Source organism: Aspergillus ambiguus, assembly GCF_047715705.1.
Source record: "Aspergillus ambiguus strain CBS 117.58 unplaced genomic scaffold BDV59scaffold_9, whole genome shotgun sequence".
NCBI lineage: Eukaryota > Fungi > Ascomycota > Eurotiomycetes > Eurotiales > Aspergillaceae > Aspergillus > Aspergillus ambiguus.
In genome coordinates this window covers 56002-77885 of record NW_027395522.1, presented here as the reverse complement: position 1 = coordinate 77885, position 21884 = coordinate 56002, and the positions used below count along the sequence as shown (strand labels likewise).

Below are 21884 nucleotides of genomic sequence, written 5' to 3'. Positions count from 1 at the left end.
GGTTAATTTGTGGCTGGACTATTATTACGTATGGGAACTTTATGGAAATAGCTTTATTCTTGAGCGCCAATGTCATATGATTAGTCTCCGAATATATATTTTTGCCTGTTCTTCAGTACCTATTAATGAGGTGCAAGTACAACCTTGGAGAAAATGTAAATTATACAACAGAGGAATCCTACGTAGACAAACTGCTCACTCTTATCAATTGCTCGTCGAGATTACTTATTCACCCCTCAATCAACATGGGTTGAAGACTCCCGCCCACGACCGGCCAGAGTCCCACTTCCGCTGATATCAGCGTATCAGGGAGAGTAATTCCTGTTCGGGGAATGTCTTCCACCCGCCCGTCCAGCAGCTCTACTGGGCCGTGTGCTGTATCCGCAAACACCGAGTTCCATCTGATTCAAATGATTGAATGATTAGGAGTATATTTGGGATCCGTCTTGTTGCAAAAACTTTCAACGTCTCAGATAAATAAAAAATTCTCTCGTTATTATCCAGAAGATCTACCCTGTATAGGTGCACAGACAGCCCGGGTTTATTTGCATTAGCGTCAGTTTAGGAACTATGGAAACCGTTTGCCGTTGATGAACCGTCAACCTGACGGTCCGTCTTGCCGTGCATGCCGCTCAGGTGATCATGGCCAAGAAGGCCCTCTTTTTCCAGCTTGAGGGGTAACTGGGGAGGCATAATGCGTGGGCCATACTGGAAACTCCTTCGTTAGCAACAGAGGCAATAAAAATGGCGTCTGTTAGGATAGTTCTTAGCCCTGAGGCCTATTACATTGGTAAAGGAGAGTTTGTACCAAACAACCCACTTCCGGCTCTTGTATATCGCAATGTGCTTCCGCAACCTATAAGCTCAAAATCAGCACAAGCTCTGTGCGAGGCCAACGGCTGGGAAAAGAGAGTAAGTGAAAGGATAAACTTTATAAGAAAACTACTTTATTGACAAGCTGTACTTTAGGGAGAATGGGGGCCCTTTTGGGAGGTCCACTTCCATCCCAATACACATGAGTGCTATGGTGTGATCCTACACCCGCTTTCCTCTCTCCCCGCCCAAGGGTAAATACATGAAAGCACATGCTAATATCCCATTAAGCAATTATTCAAGGATGCTCAAGATTGGTACTTGGACGTGGGCCTGGCGACTCCGATATGAGCGGTGTGGAAGTCGATGTTACGGCCGGTGACGTTGTAGTCGTCCCAGCAGGCGTATCTCACAGATCTGTCACTGCTGACGGTGGTTATCGGTACATTGGTGTTTACCCAAAGGTAGGAAACCCATTATAGAGCTCATCCCCATATACGGGTGTCTAATTAGATGCCTGATATATAGGCGTGTCCAAAATGGCGCAACAATTGGTGTGAAGGGAAAGAAGATATGTCTGCGCTGGAAGACGAGATAAGCAAAGTGATAACTCCACAGCATGATCCAATATATGGCAGAGATGGCCCTCTACCGATGATATGGAGAGAAACGTCTAGAAGTAGTAAACTCTGAATGGGGAGTGTCTGCTTCATGAGTGACAGAATCATTACTTCTTGCTTTAGCACGAATAAATCGAATACAAAAACTTCCAGTTCAATGTAACGAGTGCCCATCTTCCTACACATTATAAATGACCAAAACAAACACCCTTTATTGACTATTGATTGTACTAGTCTGTGATGGATACCAGCTAGCGTAGTACAGGAAGAAGACTTTTATAACACCATCGGCCTCGCCATGGGAGGCTGAAGTTAAACACTCTGGCCAGTAGAGCTCTGGCGCCCCTTGAAAGGCAGCAGAATCTCACTCCAAAATCCAATGGGAGGATCCGTTACCAAAGCAGCCTGTTCGTACGCGGAAATCTTGTCAGCCTCCCAGAGGATGTCAACCTCATCAGGCTGTACAACTCTTGTCCCTTTAAAAAGTTTCCATCCACAAAAGAGCATAATGGCGAATATTTGCATGGTGTAGTGCGTGAAAAAGGCGGTGGTATCCCATGGTGCGAAGCTTTCGTATCCATAACATGTGACAATTAAGAACATCCATATCAATCCAATATAGGCGCACCATGGCTGGAACCATCCCCGGTAATGAAGGCTCGCGCGGTCGAAGTGTTGCGTCTTACAGGCCCGATAGAAACAGATATATGTTCCACACATCACCATGTAATTTATCATAACCGATGCAGTGCACAAATCAATCAGCCAGGTTAACACCTGGGCCGAACTGGAAGACAACTGCAAGAAAGAGAGGAAAGGAAATGCAAGTGTTACACCCACACAGTAATAGGGGACTCCACCTTTAGTGCATCTTCTCAAAAATCTAGGAGCTTTACCGTCAACTGCCAGCCCATGTAGGCTCCTGGATGCCGCGTAGAAGTAGGTGTTGCCGGCTGAGAAGATGGTAGTCACGAGAAGGGCATTGACGATATGGGGGAGAACGCCAACTCCGAGGTTATTCATGGCGATGACGTATGGTGAAGCAGCTGCTGTCCCTGACCCCTCTGACTGGCCCGAGTTCACTGCGATAAGTGTAGGGTCATCATAAGAGACCAAAATGCCGACACATAGAGCACTGCCGACAAAGAAAAATCCGAATCGCCAGTATGCGGTTTTGAAGGCATTTTTTATGTATATCCGCGGATGCTTTGCCTCTGCAGCAACCATCGAGATGTACTCCGGTCCAACGCAAGTATAAGAGGCATTCCATAAGGCGGCCAGAAACCCCTCAAATCGTCCCAGAGTTCCCGTGCTAAGATATTCGGCAAAGGGACCAGGACAATTCCAATAACGGAAACCATAGGCGTCGTGTTTCGGGTTTCCGCCTACCATGGTCACAAAGGTAAAGCCGAAAAGCATGACCATTAAGATAGCTTTACCGCTAGAGAGCCAAAACTCTGACTCGCCGTAGCCTCTCACGACTAGTATATTTAACACACTATATAAGACGTAAGAAAAGGCCTGTCTTTAAATGGATTGGGTGGGATTGCAAGTCCAAACCGCGAAGGGAAAGGGAAGTCGTGTGACAACCAGGGTGCACTTGGGAAAGTCTCACGCGTAAAGAATAATACAGGCAATGCAGACGGCCTCAGGTGGGATATCGTCACGCCAGAAGGAGAGAACTAGAGTAACTGCCGTAATTTCGAATGGGATCAGGAGGGCCTCATAGATGAAGAAGTTCCAGCCGACCATAAAGCCAACGGCGTCATCTACCCATTTCGATGCCAAGCGGATGAAACCTCCGCTCACGGGCATGTAGGTGGCCATCTCTGCGATTGAATTATTGACCATTGCCAACATTACGTTGTAAATGCCATAGGCCATCAGAAGGCCACCTGGGCCAGCTTTGGTGAGAGCTTCCCCTATGGTCACAAACAAGGCCGTGCCGATGGAGCCGCCAATGCTAATGAGCTGGATAGGTCTCTGAGATAGTCTACGTTGCAGGCCGTCAGCATCGCCATGTCCGAGGACATGTCCAGTAGAAATTTCAGATGAATAATTGCGCCGGGCTTCGGGTGAGGATTTTTCAGATACCCCGGGGGTCATGTTGAAGTCAGTCGGGTGCATCGGGTCAAACTGAACAGTAACAGGAAACTCTTATTATATACGGCCGCGGCCAATCTGAAGTCAACGTAACAATAAATGGTATGAAATACTATGTACATAGACCACGTCCCGTAGTATGACACTGCTCCTAGAATATATGTCCCACGGATCCGTGCATGAGACGGACCGTACATACAGGACACTATGACATATTAAGTTCTCTTATTTGCACCTCCTATCATTGGATAAGCCTAACGGCCAACGAAGATCAGGATCGGTACTGGTTATCGTCATGGGACCGAGGGCTAAGAAACCTTTATGTTCGTTGGCGTTTTATAGTAACCCACCAGACGGACAATGTCCGGTTTAGTACAAGGTACCCCGCAGGTCAGGCTCTTTGATAACCCCAAGACGGACGGAAAAGCGAACGAATGCAAGAACTGATTCATCGGTCAAGTCGACAATCCGCGGAGCTACTGACAGATACTCCGGAAAGTTTCAGCGCCACGGGAACCATTACTTCCGACAACCGTCGGCGGCTCACGGCTGCCGATCCGCCTCGAGCTCGAGATAGTAACACAAAGGGCCACGGTGCAATCGGCCAGATTCTCACTTGGAGTTCGGTTTAATGGCCGTGTTTCCGTCCAGTTTGGGGTTATAGAGGGCTATTTGAGGCTGTGGTTCTCTTGGATATACCAAATAGCGACTACAATATCAGCTAAAGTCTAAGAGATAAACTTCTTTGTTCTCGTCAAATATATCCACATCCTAGTCTCATCTGTGTTCAACCCATCTTTCTCCATACTGCATAATGTCCTCTTGGAAAAACTACTTCGGGCTTGGAAATACTGTCCAGATGGTGGAGGACGAAAAAGCGGACATGAGGGCCCTTCCAGCCTCTTGGTATACATCTCTCGAGATTTTTGAGCTCGAGAGACGTGCTATCTTTTCAAAGACATGGCTCCTTACTACACATTCAATCCGACTTGAGAACCCGGGGGACTGGCTGCGTTATGATGCTGCCGGATATCCCTTTATCCTGGTCAAGGACCGACAAGGGAATATCAACGCTTTCCACAACGTCTGCCGTCACCGTGCTTTTCCAGTTGTGACAGAAGAAAGAGGAACATCCCGAATCTTCTCCTGCAAGTACCATGGCTGGTCCTATGGGCTTAATGGGAAACTCGCCAAGGCCCCGGGATATCAAGATCTTGAGGGGTTTGATAAGAGCAAGAATGGCCTGCTTCCAATCCACGTTCATGTGGACAACAATGGGTTCATTTGGGTAAACCTTGATGCCGCTGAGAAGCCTGAGATTTCCTGGGAAGATAATTTTGATAGTATCGACCGTCTGGAACGTTTTGCCGATCTGAACTGGAATGAATACAAGTTTGACCATGCTTGGGAGATGGAGGGAGACTACAATTGGAAGATCCTCGCGGACAACTACAACGAATGCTATCACGGCCCAACAAGACACCCTGACGTTCCATCAATTGCCGACTTAGACGCAAATTCTGTCGAGATAAAGGAGAATGGCATTATTCATTTTGCAAACTCCACTCCTGAGCAGGTTGCTAAAGGGCTCAAGATTGCCAGCACGTATCACTTCCCCAATACCTCCATCATTGTCTCGTAAGTTCTTTATATCACCCAGGCCGCGAATAATCTGGCTAACTATGAGTTAGACCGAACCTTTTCTTCATGCAAAGATTTGTGCCTATCTCTCCTACTAAGTGTGCTATGCGCTACGAGGTGTATCGCAACCAAAACTCCAGCGATGAGGACTTTGAGTTGATAAATCAAACGTACAAGCATATCATGTCGGAGGACAAACGTCTTTGTGTCCGCACGCAGGAAAGTCTCAACAACGGTGTCTTTGACAATGGTGAGCCCCATCCTGAGATGGAGAAAGGGCCTCTCTACTTTCAGACGCGTGTTCGTAATATTGTTCAGCAACACCATAATCGTGAAGAAGCCGTCGGGCACGAGATTTGGTCAGCTCGCCAGACACTCCCCGAGACCGCTACTACAAGCAAAGATGACATTGACTTCTGCTCCAAGTTAGATGCCTCTAGCAAGGGTGGGCGTGACTGTTCAAATGTGGTTGGTCAGGGTGGTGGGTGTTGTTCGGGGATGGGTTGCCAACCGAACGAAGCCCTCGCGTATTGATCTCGCCATATGCATTCTAACTAACACGCGGTTATAATCCAGCCTTTTTGATTTTTCCTTAGAATAAGAATATTTCAAGTTAATTCTTTGTTGACCTATATAAGAGACTTAATTGAGCAGTTTGAACTAGATGTGGTTAGGACTGCACCTACAAGATGATCGATTCATGCCATCGGGTATGCAGCCAACTGCATATTTTAGCAAAGTTTAGTTGTCATCATAGTTTTTTATTCATTACTGACAATCATGGTAGACCGGTATCCTGCTTAGAGAAGGGAAATTTTACCCCGTTTGGGAAGCAAAATGTTGGCTCCACCTCGAGCGCCGCCATGATTCTAGATCCACCCATACGGCCCGTATGAACGGCCCGTTCGTATCCCCGCGACCAGAAGGCAACTTGTTCAAGGCAGCAGCAGCGGGGTGACGCTCCTTAGCCGCCCATGGAAGTAGTTTGTTTAACCAGCGAGGTTGCCACGTTCATTATCCAACCCTGTTGGGCTGCACTTGGGATGTTCGTCCTGTCGATGTAAAATGCTCATAACATTGCATTTCTGGACAATTCGATCCACTGTACTATCTGTCGCGTCTGATACCATGTCTAGTATTTGTTCCGCAGCTCGGCCCTTTGTACCCCGCAGCTCCCTTCGTCTTTGAGTTCCTCTCCCCCCCCCAAAGAGCTGTCTTCCCACAGGCTTCGACATAATGTATAATTGATCGATTTTTGGATTATGATGCCGCGTGAAGGCACTCGTGGAAGACTACGTTCGCACGAGGCTTGCCTCAATTGCAGGTTAGCAAGCAGAACCACTGCGGATCCATTGGTGTTCGGCGCTGACGCTACGTACCTAGGAGAAAGAAAACACGTTGCCCGGCAGAGAAACCAACATGCTCCAACTGCTTGCGTCTAGGGCAACAATGTAGCTACGCTGCTGTGACGCGATCTTCGCGGGGTGATCATTCTGTATGTCAGTTGCTGTTTTGCGGCTGCTAAATGTAATGCTTATAGATCATGAAGAAGGACAGACTGGCATCTCTGGAAGAGAAGGTAAATCTCCTTCTAAATGGATCCAGGTAGAGGATTGCTCGCATACTACTTGATCATACGTTACACATATCTCACGGTATCTATAGGTCATTGCAGAATTTGTGCTCCGAACAAGTCCAAGGCGATACTGCCGACGCCCATGAATCCTATTCGGACAATCACGCGTCCACCAGTGACCCTGGTTACGCCATAAATGATCCATTCCCATTCGGTTCGGGTGGAGGTGATTCATTTCTACAGCCCTCGACTACTTCACTGGCGAAAGCGATCGATTTGTATTTTCGACACTGTCATAGGCAACCGATATGGTGCTTCGAGCGCGATGACTTGGACGATCCGGACCGACTTTCCGAGGAGATGATATACAGTATACTGGCCCTCACGGCGCGATTCACACAAGAACATGATCAGTTACAGCACTATGCCAATACTGCGCGAACTTTGGTTATGCTCCGAGTGGCAAATGGGACCGTCAAGTTGGAAACGATTGAAAGTCTATGTCTCCTATCGTACTCCTCATTTATTGGTAAGTCATAATTACGATGGAAAGTAAAAGCAAGGGAAGTTGATAATTGGCAGATGGAGATTTACACCTCGGTCGGTTCCACCTTGGGCTTGCATTTCAACTCTGCCGGTCTGCCGCACTTGATCAAGCCTCTACATATGACTTCGAAGACTTGCTGGTAGAGGAAAAAAAACGTCTTTTCTGGAGTCTCCAAACACTGGAACAAATTTATGGGCAACAATACAGCTTCAACATAAACCAACTAGATAACATACGGCCTTCCTGGACCCCAACCAGCGGCAGTCGGGCTCTCCAGAAAGAGCTTGAGGAAACCCGCCCGCCTTTGCCGAATGATCATCTAGGATGTTCCAGTGCTACTGACATCGGCATATGGAACCTAGCAGTCCACTTTGGGTGGGTATGGAATCGGGTCAGAACTTATATTTCCGATTCAGCTCAGAGTAAATTGACGGAGCCTTGGAGATACGACTCAATGTACACGATGATCTTATCTGATCTTACAGAAGTCGAGAATAAGCTATCACAATGTCATCGGTACGATTCTGTCAAATTTTACGAGCGCACGTCGGACGACCTCAATGTCAACCGCAGCTACTGGGCGCCGTGGCTGAAATTACAGTTCACTTACCACTCAATTTTGACTGTCCTCAATCATCCATTCCTGTATATTGTGGCATCACAGTACAACACCAATCTCGCGATACCTAATGCCTTCTGGCGGAGGTCTTCCGAGCTGGTATTATTGCACGCAACATGGATTGTTCGAATGATTGATATGGTGTCTGAGAAAAGGATGCGTCTTATTGATCCTTTTTTCGGTCATAGCGCAGCGATCGCCGCCACCGTACATTTGTATTATTGCTGTGCTGCCGATCCCCGGTTGAAGCATAAGTCGAAGACCGACTTCGTGAAATGCCGGAGATTCCTGAAAAACTTCATTTCGTTCTCCCCGGCATGCGCAGCCCTGGTACGTTTCTAAAGGAGAGGAGGTGGATGGAGGTAGATACTGACTAGGAACAAGGACCAAACTTTAGACAGGTTGATCCATATTGCCTCCGGGTCTACCAATTTTGACTACGACTGGACACCATGCAAGATTCATCTAAGCGTTCCCTTGATGTGGGATATCTTACAACTGAATTGCGGCTCCAGTACCCATGATACGCCGGGTGCAGGTCTCTTGCATTCTTCGCTTGCTCCTTCGATCTCCAGAGAGGATGATGGAGAGGGCAACACTACCTCTACCCTTGAAATTATCGTCGCAACGTCGCCAGAAGTAACGGTCAATACGGCCGACGGGGGGCAGGCAGTTCACATGCCACCCAACATGCCGAAGATGTCTAAATCGCCTCCCTCACCTGGAAATATAGTTCTAGGTGACAAAGTGGTTGCCCCTGCGGACAGTCTTATGTTTAACACTCCATGGCTATGGACAGACCCGACACAGTTCAGTGACATTGAGAACATGGAGTATCAGGAACCGGAGTCTACTATTGGGAATATTGACGGGTTTTCGACTTGGTGGGATTTTGGTATACTATGAATAACTGCGTTGAGGGCAATTCTACGTACGCTTTTTACGATATTGTTTCATTTAGCTGGAGTTTCGTGGTGTGTTGAGCGTTTTCTATTTTACGATACACGCCTGGTTAACCAAGTGTTGCTTACGGATTGAATTGATTTTTGAGCCTGGATTAGAGATAGATGTTGCAAAATCCTTCGCTATGCGGACTTAAGTAATTATTGGCGGCCGACATTATGTATTGCAACATGAACATCGATTGAGGAGCTTGGTATTGCTGTTGTTGGATGCGCAATATCCGCCTATATTCTTAACCGACACATAACCCGAGGGAGACATTATATGGAGCATCGTAGTGATGAGAATGGTCGGAAAGATATCTCCGCATTTTCATTCAAGCCATACACATAAAGTTTTCTACTACTACTTCCTTCGATGCCAAGATACGAAAATGCTGCTAAATATGGTTAAAGTGGCCGGTCCATGGAGTTTGATACCCATCGTCCATTTGTTAAATAGACCGGATCCCAGAAGAAAATTGACCGGATGTTTCAGCCCGTGAGAAAATAGGATTAAGGAAATGCTGATTTCTGTCTCGTAGTGCAAAATGAATACTCTTCACCCCTTGCTTTTTGTTACGGGGCCACTTGCTCTTTCATCCATCCAGTTCACCCTTCTGGCCCCTCTTCTCTCATTAGGAATAGATACCTCACACGTGGCTTTGGGTTATATCCTTACCGTCATACTTGAAAATCCGTTTGTCTACCATGGAAAATACGAAGGATGAGGTTCCTGAGGTCTCTCATCTGTCGGATGTCGAAATGACGTTTGAGAAAAATGGAGATATTGGTGCACGGTTTTTAGAAGAACATGATGTCGAGTTTACTGAAGAGGGTATGTTGCGTATCGCCCCGTTACCTGATAGTGCCTCTTTCTTACCTTCCTGTATCAGAAAGCCGCCGTCTACGATGGAAGATTGATTGGCGGATTGTTCCGTTGGCAGCTTGGGCTTGTGGGCTCCAATTTGTCGACAAGGTGCATTGAATTACTGCCAGCCATTTTCGATAATAGAGAATACTAATTTCTCAATAGTCTGGACTTGGTGCCGCAGCAACTTATGGTCTCCGCGAGGATATCCATCTAGTCGGCCAGGAGTATTCGTGGTGTGTTTCTGTACGTTGCATTCACCACAAACCAGAACTTAAACTTGACTTACAAAGTAGATATTCTACTTCGGTTACCTCACAGGATCCTTCTTGTCCGGGCGCGGACTTCAGTATTTTCATGCCGGGAGATTCATCGGTGTAGCTTTGTTCATCTGGGGCGGGACTCTGCTCGGTTGCATAGGTGCCACAGGTTTTGCATCCTTGATGGCCCTGCGTTTCTTACTGGGGTAACAAATACTTCTATCATACACTGAGACATTTACTCATGCGTCCCAGGCTTTTTGAGTCATGTTTGGTCCCAGGCTTGCTGCTTATGTATGTTTTGTCGGCTATTTCTCAATACGCGGATATGACTGACTCTGATATCTTAGTACAACTATGTGGTGCGTGATTGAATAATTCGTTGATACGTACAGCTGTTTTAACTGTCGAAGGTACACCCAAGAAGAACAACCATTACGTTTCGGTCTATGGACCATGACCAATGGAGCCTTGCCAGTCCCATTCCTTGTTATCTACTATGGTACGAATATGCATTGTTTTCGCACACCTACTAGGAGATCTCTAAGGTCAAATTAGGACTTGGGCATGTCCATGAAGGTCCCATCGTACGTGTCACTCTTTTGAGAAGGTTATATTAAGCTTATCGAATGGACAGACTTCATGGCGTCTGATCTTCCTTGTTATAGGGCTGCTTAGTAGCTTGACTGGCGTCCTTATGGTAAGGAATTCTTGATCCGAGAGACCGGAAGGATGTCTCGATTAATTTTCATCTAGTTCTTCTTTATGCCTGATTCACCGCTATCAGCGCCTTGGCTAAATGATCGCGAGAAAGCGATAGCTGTGAAGCGCGTCGCCAAGGACCAACTTGGGATGAAGAATAGTATGGACTTGCACTACAATGTATGAAGCATCTCGCTAACAACGATCGTATAGCTCATTTCAAGTGGGATCAGGTTTGCACCATCTGGCGGTGATATGCTGGCTTTAATGCTCATATATGCAGGTTAATGAGACCTTGCGAGATCCCAAAGCCTGGTTGCTAGTTTTGCAGATGTTTTTCTCACAGACAGCTGGTAGTGTGACAACGAATTTCTTGGGCATTGTAATCTCGGTACATTGTGGATTTCAGAAGTCCGACTGATCCTCGCTGATCTGCTTTAGGGATTTGGCTATACGGCACTGAAGGCCCAACTGTTTACTGCACCTAACTACGCTGTCCAGGTAAGAAGCACCACCAGCATTGACGTTCTTGCTACTTACTCCAGCTAGGCAGTGATGCAAGTAATAGTATCGGGTCTTCCCACGTTCTTCAGTTGCTTCCGCAACATGAAGCAACCGCTTGCAGCGATATCCAGTGTTGTGGCTGTTGTCGGGATCGCTTTGCTTTATGTTACGCCTGCGGAGGACCAGCACCAACACCGCCGTCTCGCCAGCTGCATCATCATCTCATTCTCAGGTGTGAATTATACGGTGGTCATGTCGGTGATCGGTACGAACATTGCTGGATTTACCAGGAAGCAAGTTGTTACGTCGACAGCGTTCTTTCTCTACTGCATCGCCAATATCATTACCCCGCAGACATTTATGGGGAGAGAAAGTCCCCGGTACCATACAGGGCTCGCATTTGTCCTGGCGTATGTGGTCTTTTTTGCGCAATATATCGATTCCTGCTAATATGATTAGTTGTCTGTCATGCTATATTGCACTGTCCACGATCACCTGGTTGATGATGCGATTTGAAAATAAACACCGCGATAAGCTGGCGAGACACAACGCGGACTTTGAAAGTTCGGCACTGAGGGAAAATTCTCTCTCGGGTTTGCAGTGGGTTGAAGTCCTTCGCGCCGTGTATGTCGAGTCGCTCACAATTCAATTCTAGGGACCAAACCGACATTCAGAACAAACACTTCCGGTTTTCAGGTTGAGTAACGGGGGTCGGAACTAGACTGAATGAGGTACAGAGTAATGGTTAAAGGCCCATTCTCACATTTCGATGTTAAAGACGGGGGAGGGGGACTCTCTATATTGCAGAAATCCTTGAAATTCAAATCCGGTAAATACTTAAGAATTATTTTGTGCCAATGTTGCAAATGCTCCATAATTGATATCGGACCTCTCCCAGACCCTTCTCCCTGTCGGATAGGGCGGAACAATTTATGGTGACGCTCCACATGCCCAGTCTGGGCAAAGAATGTGGAAGCAGTTTGCTTTAGGGTTAAAATTGGGATGACGCAGCGACGTTGGACATCTGTCCTATCGCCGAGGACTTCATATGGCATTTCAGCTACCCAACAGTGCCAGAGTTTCTTCCTTGCCTTTAAGTGTAATAGACTTTTTTGTGATGTCCGGATGATACAGCAATTTCTGACGATCTATTTCTGGCTGGGTGGATTATCAACAGAGCAGATCGTCGGCGGATAAGCATCAAAACAGTAATGCTAGTCAATCCCACGCGCCCCAAGAAGGAAACTAGATCGCGCCCTCCCGAAACGGACCAATATTAAGTCTGGAGGATGTCCACATCTTGAGACTAGGCGTACACCATGCGGGGGCCGCTGATTAGCGCTGGCATAGCCCCCTCGTTCCCTCCTTATCGATGGCGATAAAACCATGCCAGCTGAGATCTTGTTGAGATGCAGCCGAAAAGCCATTCCGTTGGCAATCGCCCTCCAGGCGCCCGTTACAATGCCGTTAGGAATGCACAATCCGTTGCCATCTTCTTTGCGCAGTGAGCGTTGCCTAGTCCGCATCGCTGGTATACCTAGCTGACACCAGTAGGCGAATGCAAAAAGGCCAGCAAGATTCTACAATCATTTGTCAACTCATCGTTCGCAGGCAGTCCGGGCCTTGAAATTCCGTCGAAGGTCCTTGCGAATGCAAAAGTATGGTTCGATATAACCCATTTGCGCGACCTAGAACTGTGGCTAACTCGGTTCAGGGGCTCGTAATATGCACAGTCTCCAAGGCCGGATTCCTTGGCTCGGTTCGATTCGGTTCTGGCATTCTCGTCGTCCGCCTGCCGAATGGCTCATGGTCAGCGCCGTCAGCGATCGCAACAGTGGGCGGTGGTTTCGGTGGGCAGATAGGGGTCGAGTTGACAGATTTCGTCTTCATCCTTAACGACGATCACGCGGTCCGCACTTTTTCGCAAGCGGGCAGCTTGACGCTAGGAGGTAATGTCTCTGTTGCACTAGGACCAGTCGGTCGCAGCGCGGAGGTCGCAGCTGGTGCAAGCGCAAAGGGAGTCGCATCTATGTTCGCGTACTCCAAGACCAAGGGCTTGTTTACAGGCGTCAGTCTGGAAGGGAACATGCTGGTAGAACGGAGCAGCGCCAATCGGAAATTGTATCATCGTGATGTTACGCCTAGTCAGTTTTTGAGTGGCGAGGTCCTCCCTCCTCCTGAAGCTGAGACTCTGATGCGTGTCTTGCGGTCTGAAGCCTTCCATCCGAAGGAGTCTCGTCCGCCAGTTGATCTACCATCGCCCAGTGAAGCTGAGCTTCCGGCTACTACCCCCAGCACGGGGCCAGCAGAATTACCTACCGCGCCAACTAGTCAGGCCCCGTCAGAACTACCTGATACGTCATATTTCCCAGTTACGCAGCCGGCAGCGTCTCAGTTCTATGGCAAACCACACACAGAACTCCCTGCGGAACTACCGGCTGAACTGCCAGCTGAATTACCCGCAGGTTGGCAGTCGAATATGCCTCCAGTGATATCAACCAAGCATATAAGCTGATAGTGGCTGTGGTTGTCTGTTATATAGGTATCCATGCACGGAGTTGGAGTTGGGAGGAGTGTTCAATGCCATAAAATAAATATATATAGAGTAGCCTGCTCCTACGCTGCAAGCATGGGAACAGATGTCATGCTTACGTTCTTATTCTATCTATATTAATGATTTTTATGCATATAGACCAAGCCAGTCCTATAGGTCCTGTCTAGTGGATTTGCAACTAGTATTCACGTACTATTTCGTTTAGGTATGTGGTGGGAAGGGCTGGGGAAGGACACATATTTTATGGAAATAACAGAGGTGACAGCATTCAGCAAGAAGCTACAATATAGGACTATCATGGTAACTTCATAGAATAATATGAATGAAGTTCTACCTACGACTTCTTCATGGTTATTAAGACGTCAAAACATGGCGGTGTGTTGTTGCCTGATACACATGGCGACAGTACTAATCCCATCTGGGTTAGAGTGCTGACTCATCCAATTTGACGAAATCAACACGGGATCAAGAAAGAAGAAAAGAGCAACTTTTGCAGCCGGACAAAGCGCCATTGGGACATGGGACTGGAGCGTCATAAAAGCGCTGTCGCGCGCATCGCGAACAGCGTCCGCGGCTTCTATGAGCGCAAGGAGCCATTTCGCATCTTCCATGGATCCACGAACAGCACGCGACCCATCCGCCGCAATCGCGAGGTCGACATCAGCGACCTGCGCAATGTGCTGTCGGTGGATACGAAGACGCGCACGGCATTGGTCGAGCCGAATGTGCCTATGGACCGGCTGGTCGAGGCGACGCTGAAGTACGGCCTGATCCCGCCTGTGGTGATGGAGTTTCCTGGCATTACGGCTGGGGGCGGGTTCGCCGGCACGGCGGGCGAGAGTAGCTCGTTCAAGTACGGGTTCTTCGACCGTACGATCAACTCCGTCGAGATGGTGATGGCAGATGGAAGTGTGCTAAAAGCGTCGGCAACCGACAACACGGATCTATTTCGAGGGGCGGCTGGCGCTGTTGGCAGCCTGGGTGTCACCACGATGATTGAGCTGCAGTTGATCGAGGCCAAGAAGTTTGTCAAGGCGACGTATCACCCACACAAAACCGTGGGAGAGTCGATCCAGGGGGTGCAGACGCACACCCTCAACTCGGACAATGACTACGTTGACGGTATGCTCTTCTCGCCAGAACATGGCGTCGTTGTGGCCGGCGAGATGACCGATGACTTGCCCGGCCCTGCGCAGGTCCAAACGTTCAGTCATGCGTGGGACCCCTGGTACTACCTCCACGTGCAGAATAAGACGCGCACCAAGGCCGCCCCGGTCACGGACTACATCCCTCTCGCGGAGTATCTCTTTCGGTACGACCGCGGTGGCTTCTGGGTCGGGCGTTCTGCGTTCGATTACTTCCGGTTTCCGTTCAACCGGGCCACGCGGTGGTGGCTGGACGACTTCCTGCACACGCGGATGCTGTACAAGGCTCTGCACGCGAGCGGCGAGGCGAGCCGCTATGTCGTCCAGGATCTCGCACTGCCGTATTCTACCGCAGAGTCCTTCATCGACTACACACGCGAGAAGCTTGACATCTGGCCTCTATGGCTGTGTCCGCTCAAGCAGAGCCCCGCACCCACATTCCACCCGCACAGCAGCGATGTCGAAGCGGATGGTCGCACGCCACAGCAGATGCTGAATATTGGCGTCTGGGGCTTCGGGCCCGCAGAGCCGGATGCATTTGTCGCGGCGAACCGCGACCTGGAGCGCCGGCTGCGGGAGCTCGGGGGTATGAAATGGTTCTACGCACATACGTACTACGGCGAGGACGAGTTCTGGAATATATACGACCGGGAGTGGTACGAGGGCTTGCGACAGAAGTACTCCGCCACCACGTTGCCGAGTGTGTATGACAAAGTGAAGATTGACGTGGAGGCCGATCGCAAGGAACGGCAAGACTCGTGGAGTCGCTGGGCACGGTCGTTTTGGCCCCTTGGTGGTATGTGGGGAATAAAGAAGGCCATTGAAAGCAAGGAGTATTTCATACATCGCAACTCTACGTGGAAGTGGAAGAGATGAGTGCTTCGGACGGTGTTTGCGCGCGCGCATGCGCTTGTACCATATCCTGTACATAGATAGACTAGACAATATATGATTTGGGGGTATATGTGCAGCCAAGGCCAGGATCAGAGAGAAGAGGAGGAGCGAGGGTTAAACTCTCACCTCACTCAGGTTTGATCGTACCACAAAGAACCACATCCTCGCCGAACGGGTGCCATTTGACGTTGGTCAAGCGGGAGGCAGGAATAGCAGTGCCATTCGGATCGACTCTGCGTTTGGGCGAGACTACCACACCTCCCTGACCCAGCCAAGTCGGTGCGATCGTGACGATGACGGAGTTGATCAATGATTGGAATGACGGCTCCAGAAGCGAGTTGATGATGCTACCACCTCCCTCAATCATCACGCTGTGAAGTCCCTCCTTGACCAGGGCACGCAGAAGCATCATCCAGTCAATTCTGTGTTCTCCACCCTCTGTCCTGGCGACGTCAAGTGTCATAAATTTGCCCCCGTGTTTCTCTAACACGGCCCGCTTCGAGGTAGCCGGGGGTCGCACCCCCGTGATAATATACGGTGCACGACCCTTGCCTTCTCTAGCTAGCTGAAAGATCTTCGAGTCCTCGGTGAAATCCCACCGTGCGGTAGGATCGATTATGATCGGCCGGGGTTGTCCCTGCAGCCCATCGCCTCCGTACCCGCCGACGCCTTCTATGCGACAGTTCAACCCGGGGTTATCAGCCACAGCGGTCCCAACTCCAACGAGGATTGCATCATGACAGGATCGCAGATAATGCGTCATAGCTTTGGATTGTGGTCCTGAGAGCGCAGTGCGGGTACCTGGGGACAAAGCGAGGGAGGAGTCTAGAGAGGTCGCGAAGGTAAGGGTTGTGAAGGGGAGACTGGACTCGGCGGGAGGAACATGGTGATCTGGTGGCAGGTGAGGCCGCAAAAAGGCACGGTCTGAGTCTGAGAAGACGAGGGCGTCATCAGGGACGAGCGACATGGTCTCGTATGGAGTGTCGTTGGGTTGAAGTTGATCGAGAAGGGAAGGACATGTGATCCAGTCCAGCCTGAAGCCGAAATCGGAGGAGCCTCAGGCCTCGGTAGTTCCCGAAAGGGACGACGCGTCGATGGTCAAGCGCGCTTTTATTGGCTGTGCCAGTAAGATTGGAGCTTCGCGTCTTTTGGAGTTGATGCGGCTCCTGATTGGTGGACGAGGTACAACAACCGGTTTCGAACATTCGGGGCAGCTTTACCCAGGTATGATACTCTCCCAACTGCCCTGAATTCTGGGTTTCTGGATGCCATGATTCATACAGTTGGTCTCTGGTGACTTCGTTCGATGGAATGGAGCTGTCACCTGTGCATTAGTTTTCGCACTAAGCCAAGTTTCTGGAGAGCCACATTATTGTAGCCTTTCTCGAGATCAGGAACTAGGCAGAGAGGAATCTACCAGATGCTCCTATGGTACAGTAATTGGTTGGAGACTTCCTGCTGTTCTTGGATGTCAAATTTCCGGCCCAAATAGACGGACGCTGCTCCTTATAGGGGGTGGATCCTTCCAGATGACTGCCTAGGAACTCTCAAATGCTGATAAACATTTACAGACGGCCATCCATGAAGGCCCATATAACTATATAGCAAACTAGTATTACACTATCTTTGCCTCCTCCATGACTGCAAAGCCGCATGCGATTCCTCATAACCCGTTCAATAAACAGGAGTGTCTGACAACGCCAGCAATGGTCAAATCAAAAGAAACAACCAATAGAGACCCATTACTGACATTACAGAGAGCAAGAAACGAGCCCCAAAATCTCGCATTTCTTGAATGCTGCGGTCGTCCAGGGCATATGACGCCGGAACTCCAATGCCTTGCTGATGCGCTCAACAACAAGGTTGCAACCCCCAACGCTGGTGTTACACATGCGACTACTGCAAATGGTGAAACCCCAAGTGCAGACTTCCTTAGGGAATTGCACCAGAGTAGTAGCGCCCTTCAGGCATCAGGGATGCTGGTGACCCGGACAACTACGCCTAGAGAAGTTCCAAAGGAAGCTCCATGTTCAAACTTGGATAATCCAGCATACACGGACCACTTCGTGAAGGCTCGCTGGAATCTTGAGAATGGCTGGGGAGATCCTCAAATTGTTCCTTATGTGACAGGTGGGTTGCTGCGGACGATGAGTCCACTTATCCAAAATGCTGTAAATCACTGCGATGGGATGAAGGCCTACCGCGGGGACGACGGCAAGCTGCGTCTATTCAGATCCGAATACACCTGCAACCGTTTCCGGGATTTTGTAAAAAGGAAATGCCTCCCCGATGTCGAACCTTCGGAGCTTCTGAAACTTATCAAAAAGCTTCTAGCGTTGGATGCGCCAAAATGGCTCTCCAAAGAGCCGCGAGGCGTACTATATCTCAAAACAATTCTCTCCGCGTCTGCTGTGACCACAACACAGGACGGGCCGAACGAGGCGATTCTTTGCATATGTATGTCGTGTCTGGATGAACCAGTACTGCCAGCTGGTCCAACTACCTCCTGCGGCGCAGTCTGTCTCTGGTCTTTGCCACATGATCCAGGGAGAGCTTTACCTTATAAAACGGCCGACGGCAAGGCATCCGCAAAGAAACGACACCTGCCCAATAATGATGGCGAAGCTTATAGCCATAAGAAGATACTCTGGCTACTGGGGACCGACGCCCGGATTAGTGGAACCCAGGGAACAAATTTCTTCGTGCTTTGGGTCTCACGATATGGAAAGCTGGAGCTGATTACCACTCCCTTGGAGGAGTGGCCGGATATATCGGGTCTTGGCAGGGACAGTGTGTTGGAATTGGCCCGGAAGAGACTGACGAAAGGACCTGTCATCGAAAGTCGTCCCAATGGTTCTCAAGGCTTTGTGGAGCCTGTTGTGGTGACCGAGAAGAACTTCACGATCAAGGACATCATTATCGCGGATGATGAGAACCGGTTGCGTGGGGCCTTCGCTGTTGGATCCGATTGTCGAATTACACCTGTCTCGGCTGTCCGCCATGGAAATCGTGAGATATCCTTCCCTCTGAATCTTTTCCCGTTTGTATCATTGTTGCAGACATGGGTTAGGGATATTATATATGGCAAGGAGGAGAATGAATGGGCTAGTGTCGTTGACGGATAAAAAAAAAAAAGGAGAAAACGCCGATGAATGTTTGCTCTTCTTATCAAAAGCATAAAAGTATGATTGTTACGCGGAGCTTTGAAAATTTTCTATTACTCCTCAAAAAGCTCTTCGATTGATAATGTATTTCGAAAGGGCGATGAGAAGCAATACGTAGCTATACCCTATAGTACCCATTCACACTGGTTTTCTTGCTTGCACTGTACTCCCACAGAGTAACTCTAACGTACTAGTTCACAATAATGTAGCACGCCAAGGGATAGGACCTCCATAGTGCATCATTGTAGCCGTAGTTAAAGCCCACCAAGAGCTCGAATATGGTGCTGTAGTTCGTGGCAAAACCCTGTTGAGTGCCACATGAGAACCAAAGATTATCGTAGATGCTGTCCTACCCCCGGAGAATATCCTGATGTGTACGGTTTACGGTCGTCATATGGCTAGCCTGGGCTAGGCTCATTACTGACTGGACCGTTATGTTGAACCACTCATTCGCAATTTGATAATATAGACACGTGGGCCTCGGGAGCGAAGAACCTTAAAACCGGTATATAGTCTTTGCTGAAACAAGAGTCCGGCACCAGCGACAGGGCTCTAAAAGGGAGGCGCAGCTCATCGGTGGCAAATAGGTTGCGGTAGCTGATGACGTTCAGCCGAGGCCAGCAGCCAAAGAGAAACTAGGAAGGCTACTCAGATGTGCCGTTGCATCTTCACCTCGCACGTCTGCTCATTGCGCGATGTTGGCTTCAAGATTTCTCCTCCCGTTTCCGGAACAAAGCCAAGGAATCGAACGCAAGGCCAAGATGGGGCAGACTGTACAGAGGCAAGAGCATCAAATATCGTTCTGTCAGGCTCAAGAGAAAGCCAGTGACTATGCTCAACTCCCTCAAATCTGTATTTCAAGAGGGCGAATTGGTCTCCTCTGCTGTTTTTCCCGAAGGACACACCACGTCGCGTCGTAGGGCCGTCTTCAACCAGCCCCGCTAACTCGATTTTCATTCCTTCAAGTGCCATGTTACCTATGAAAACCGAGTTCAGAAATCCTTCACAGCGTGGCCAAGAGCGCAGCGCATTAATTGCTTGCCATCGGATCCCGTAGTCCGGACATTGAGCTGCCACAACAAACAATGCTGGACAAGTTGAAGTGTCAATTGTTATAAACGGATTTTCCTCGAATCCCTTCATTATTTCTAATGACACTGACAGTATTTCTTGATGATCGCGGATGAAGTACTTCATTTGTGGACTGCCTCTCTTAAACAGACAGGTTTTGAGGATCAAAGACATGGCAAGATACATCAAGTGTACCACATCTGCACCGCGTTGTTCTTTCTTAGTGAGTTTGTCGTACATTGCCTCCCTGAAATGAGCTGCACGCGGTCCGTATTGGTTCACACATGAAAACAGACGTTGTCGTTTTGCATCTAAGACGCCATAATTTGCAAGGATATCGGTAGCAGTAAGACACCAGCACTGCTCCAGAAACGGAAACACCGTGTTGATTAGGGGATTGATGGCCTGTTGTGCGTCTGCGAGATTTCGAAAAGGATGCAAGTAATATTGCTCGTATGCTCGGTTGTACACAAGTTCGTCGTCAATTCGCATAACAGGCAGCGGATCGCCGTGGAGTGCCGCCTGGGTTTTGAGATGAAGGAGAGCGTCCATAAGACTGTCATCTACTGGAGAGGCATATGCGTTTGTGATCTGGCGTTGGATCCGCAACTCTTTCAGGATTGCGAGGCCGCTTCGCAAATGCACACTAGCATTGTCAAGCCGGCCACAGACCAAGTCGAGGAGGACGAACAGCAGGCAGCAGACCAAGAAAACCTCCCGCAATTGCGGATCCTGTGATATACATCTCTTGGATAGCAGGCTAAAAGATCGTACTGATTGCTCTAAAGCAAACCTATACCACATGCTGCTGGAGTCCATACCGGGTACTGGGACACCGTGTCTCTCCAGGTCCTGAGTTACCGCGCTCAGTGCAACCACTGCGTGATAAACAGCGGGCTCGGAAGAGCTCATCTGAAGAACGAGGTTTTGCCACAACCACGAGTCGTAAAAGCTGGTCATGTTCGGCACTGTGCGGTTGAGGAAGAAAGAGATACATCGCTTTTCGTCCGGAGTCATTACCCACCCAAATCCCGTTGTCAGATACCTGTGGATTATTGGGGCCCTTCTAATGACGGGGTGAGCCCGAGCAGGTAATCGATTCAACTCGTATCCATCGCACGTCCATCCATTAGAAAGGCAATTCTGACATGCACCGGGCGTTTCATCGCACTTGACATGGCGAAGCCTATTACGTTGATCAGCTAACATACCAAGGGGGTCCCTTTTTTTTCCCTGCTTACGCACCGACATGTACGGCATCCTGTCCGGGATCGTTTTGAAGAAGCTCGCCGGCGTTTCGACTGTTCCATCCGAGACATGGTTTTATTTTTCAAAATATTGCATCTTTCGACTCCGCCAGATATGGGGCAGCAAAAGGATGAGCTTCCTTCAAAGCTTATTCTTGTAATGGAAATATTGTTACTGTCAACCCTCTTTTCGTGCCTCAAGTCTCAATACCGGAATCATTCTTCCGCTGTGGGTCACGGAGACGACACCGACGCCGTGAACCATCCTTATTGGGCCATCCTTTTTTGGACCCCATGGGAAAGCTCAGCGCCCTTCGTCGATAGAGATTAGTGATTGGGTACAGAAAACTAGTCGCTTCTAGCGGGATGAGCTGTCCATAAAGAGTAGCTTTACATCCGGCGTATGTGCGGCGTATCTTCACAACCCCGATTTCCCTTTCCCAGTGCGGCTCTGCCGAGCGAGCTTTCCCATTTTACGTCGCACTACTCCTTACTAAAAGTTCCGAAATGAAACGGAAAAAAACCAAAAAAAAAAAAAAAGGAAAAGAAAAGACAGGAGGATAATTCCTTGTCTAGGAAACAGAAAGCCATTCTTGTGGTTGTGGAGCAATC

The 21884-nt window shown here is 48.9% G+C and overlaps 9 protein-coding genes across 9 annotated transcripts; 6 read left to right on the top strand and 3 right to left on the bottom strand.

Moving 5' to 3' along the window:
• Window positions 1-1745: 1745 nt before the first annotated feature.
• On the bottom strand, window positions 1746-3539 carry BDV59DRAFT_192167 (amino acid permease/ SLC12A domain-containing protein; the record flags this gene model as incomplete). Its single annotated transcript, XM_073692005.1, has 2 exons — window positions 1746-2931; window positions 3049-3539. The coding sequence occupies 2 exons, from the start codon at window positions 3537-3539 to the stop codon at window positions 1746-1748; spliced, it is 1677 nt and encodes a 558-aa protein (XP_073549445.1).
• Window positions 3540-4350: 811 nt separating this feature from the next.
• BDV59DRAFT_200506 (aromatic ring-hydroxylating oxygenase subunit alpha) lies at window positions 4351-5711 on the top strand (the record flags this gene model as incomplete). Its single annotated transcript, XM_073693597.1, has 2 exons — window positions 4351-5174; window positions 5228-5711. 2 exons carry the CDS (start codon window positions 4351-4353, stop codon window positions 5709-5711), a joined length of 1308 nt encoding a protein of 435 aa, XP_073549444.1.
• Window positions 5712-6152: 441 nt separating this feature from the next.
• BDV59DRAFT_174810 (putative C6 transcription factor) lies at window positions 6153-9071 on the top strand. The gene is made up of 6 exons (XM_073689141.1): window positions 6153-6501; window positions 6561-6672; window positions 6727-6782; window positions 6843-7282; window positions 7336-8249; window positions 8304-9071. The coding sequence occupies exons 1-6, from the start codon at window positions 6440-6442 to the stop codon at window positions 8823-8825; spliced, it is 2106 nt and encodes a 701-aa protein (XP_073549443.1). The 5' UTR covers window positions 6153-6439; the 3' UTR covers window positions 8826-9071.
• Window positions 9072-9571: 500 nt separating this feature from the next.
• Window positions 9572-11852, top strand: BDV59DRAFT_200505 (major facilitator superfamily domain-containing protein; the record flags this gene model as incomplete). Its single annotated transcript, XM_073693596.1, has 9 exons — window positions 9572-9698; window positions 9757-9839; window positions 9897-9977; window positions 10748-10853; window positions 10907-10926; window positions 10977-11084; window positions 11135-11194; window positions 11243-11607; window positions 11657-11852. 9 exons carry the CDS (start codon window positions 9572-9574, stop codon window positions 11850-11852), a joined length of 1146 nt encoding a protein of 381 aa, XP_073549442.1.
• A 731-nt stretch (window positions 11853-12583) lies between these two features.
• BDV59DRAFT_200504 (uncharacterized protein) lies at window positions 12584-13712 on the top strand (the record flags this gene model as incomplete). Its single annotated transcript, XM_073693595.1, has 3 exons — window positions 12584-12701; window positions 12752-12855; window positions 12912-13712. 3 exons carry the CDS (start codon window positions 12584-12586, stop codon window positions 13710-13712), a joined length of 1023 nt encoding a protein of 340 aa, XP_073549441.1.
• Window positions 13713-14169: 457 nt separating this feature from the next.
• On the top strand, window positions 14170-15840 carry BDV59DRAFT_174807 (FAD-binding oxidoreductase). Its single transcript, XM_073689140.1, has one exon. The coding sequence runs from the start codon at window positions 14270-14272 to the stop codon at window positions 15770-15772; it is 1503 nt and encodes a 500-aa protein (XP_073549440.1). The 5' UTR covers window positions 14170-14269; the 3' UTR covers window positions 15773-15840.
• BDV59DRAFT_174806 (RibD family protein) lies at window positions 15841-16772 on the bottom strand. Its single transcript, XM_073689139.1, has one exon. It carries the CDS (start codon window positions 16755-16757, stop codon window positions 15918-15920), a length of 840 nt encoding a protein of 279 aa, XP_073549439.1. The 5' UTR covers window positions 16758-16772; the 3' UTR covers window positions 15841-15917.
• An 835-nt stretch (window positions 16773-17607) lies between these two features.
• BDV59DRAFT_200501 (aminotransferase) lies at window positions 17608-18915 on the top strand (the record flags this gene model as incomplete). The annotated part of the gene is made up of 2 exons (XM_073693594.1): window positions 17608-18247; window positions 18308-18915. 2 exons carry the CDS (start codon window positions 17608-17610, stop codon window positions 18913-18915), a joined length of 1248 nt encoding a protein of 415 aa, XP_073549438.1.
• Window positions 18916-19602: 687 nt separating this feature from the next.
• BDV59DRAFT_212020 (Zn(II)2Cys6 transcription factor) lies at window positions 19603-21392 on the bottom strand (the record flags this gene model as incomplete). Its single annotated transcript, XM_073695932.1, has 3 exons — window positions 21271-21392; window positions 19860-21211; window positions 19603-19829 (listed from the first exon to the last, which is right to left on the bottom strand). Exons 1-3 carry the CDS (start codon window positions 21342-21344, stop codon window positions 19603-19605), a joined length of 1653 nt encoding a protein of 550 aa, XP_073549437.1. The 5' UTR covers window positions 21345-21392.
• Between the last annotated feature and the right edge of the window lie 492 nt (window positions 21393-21884).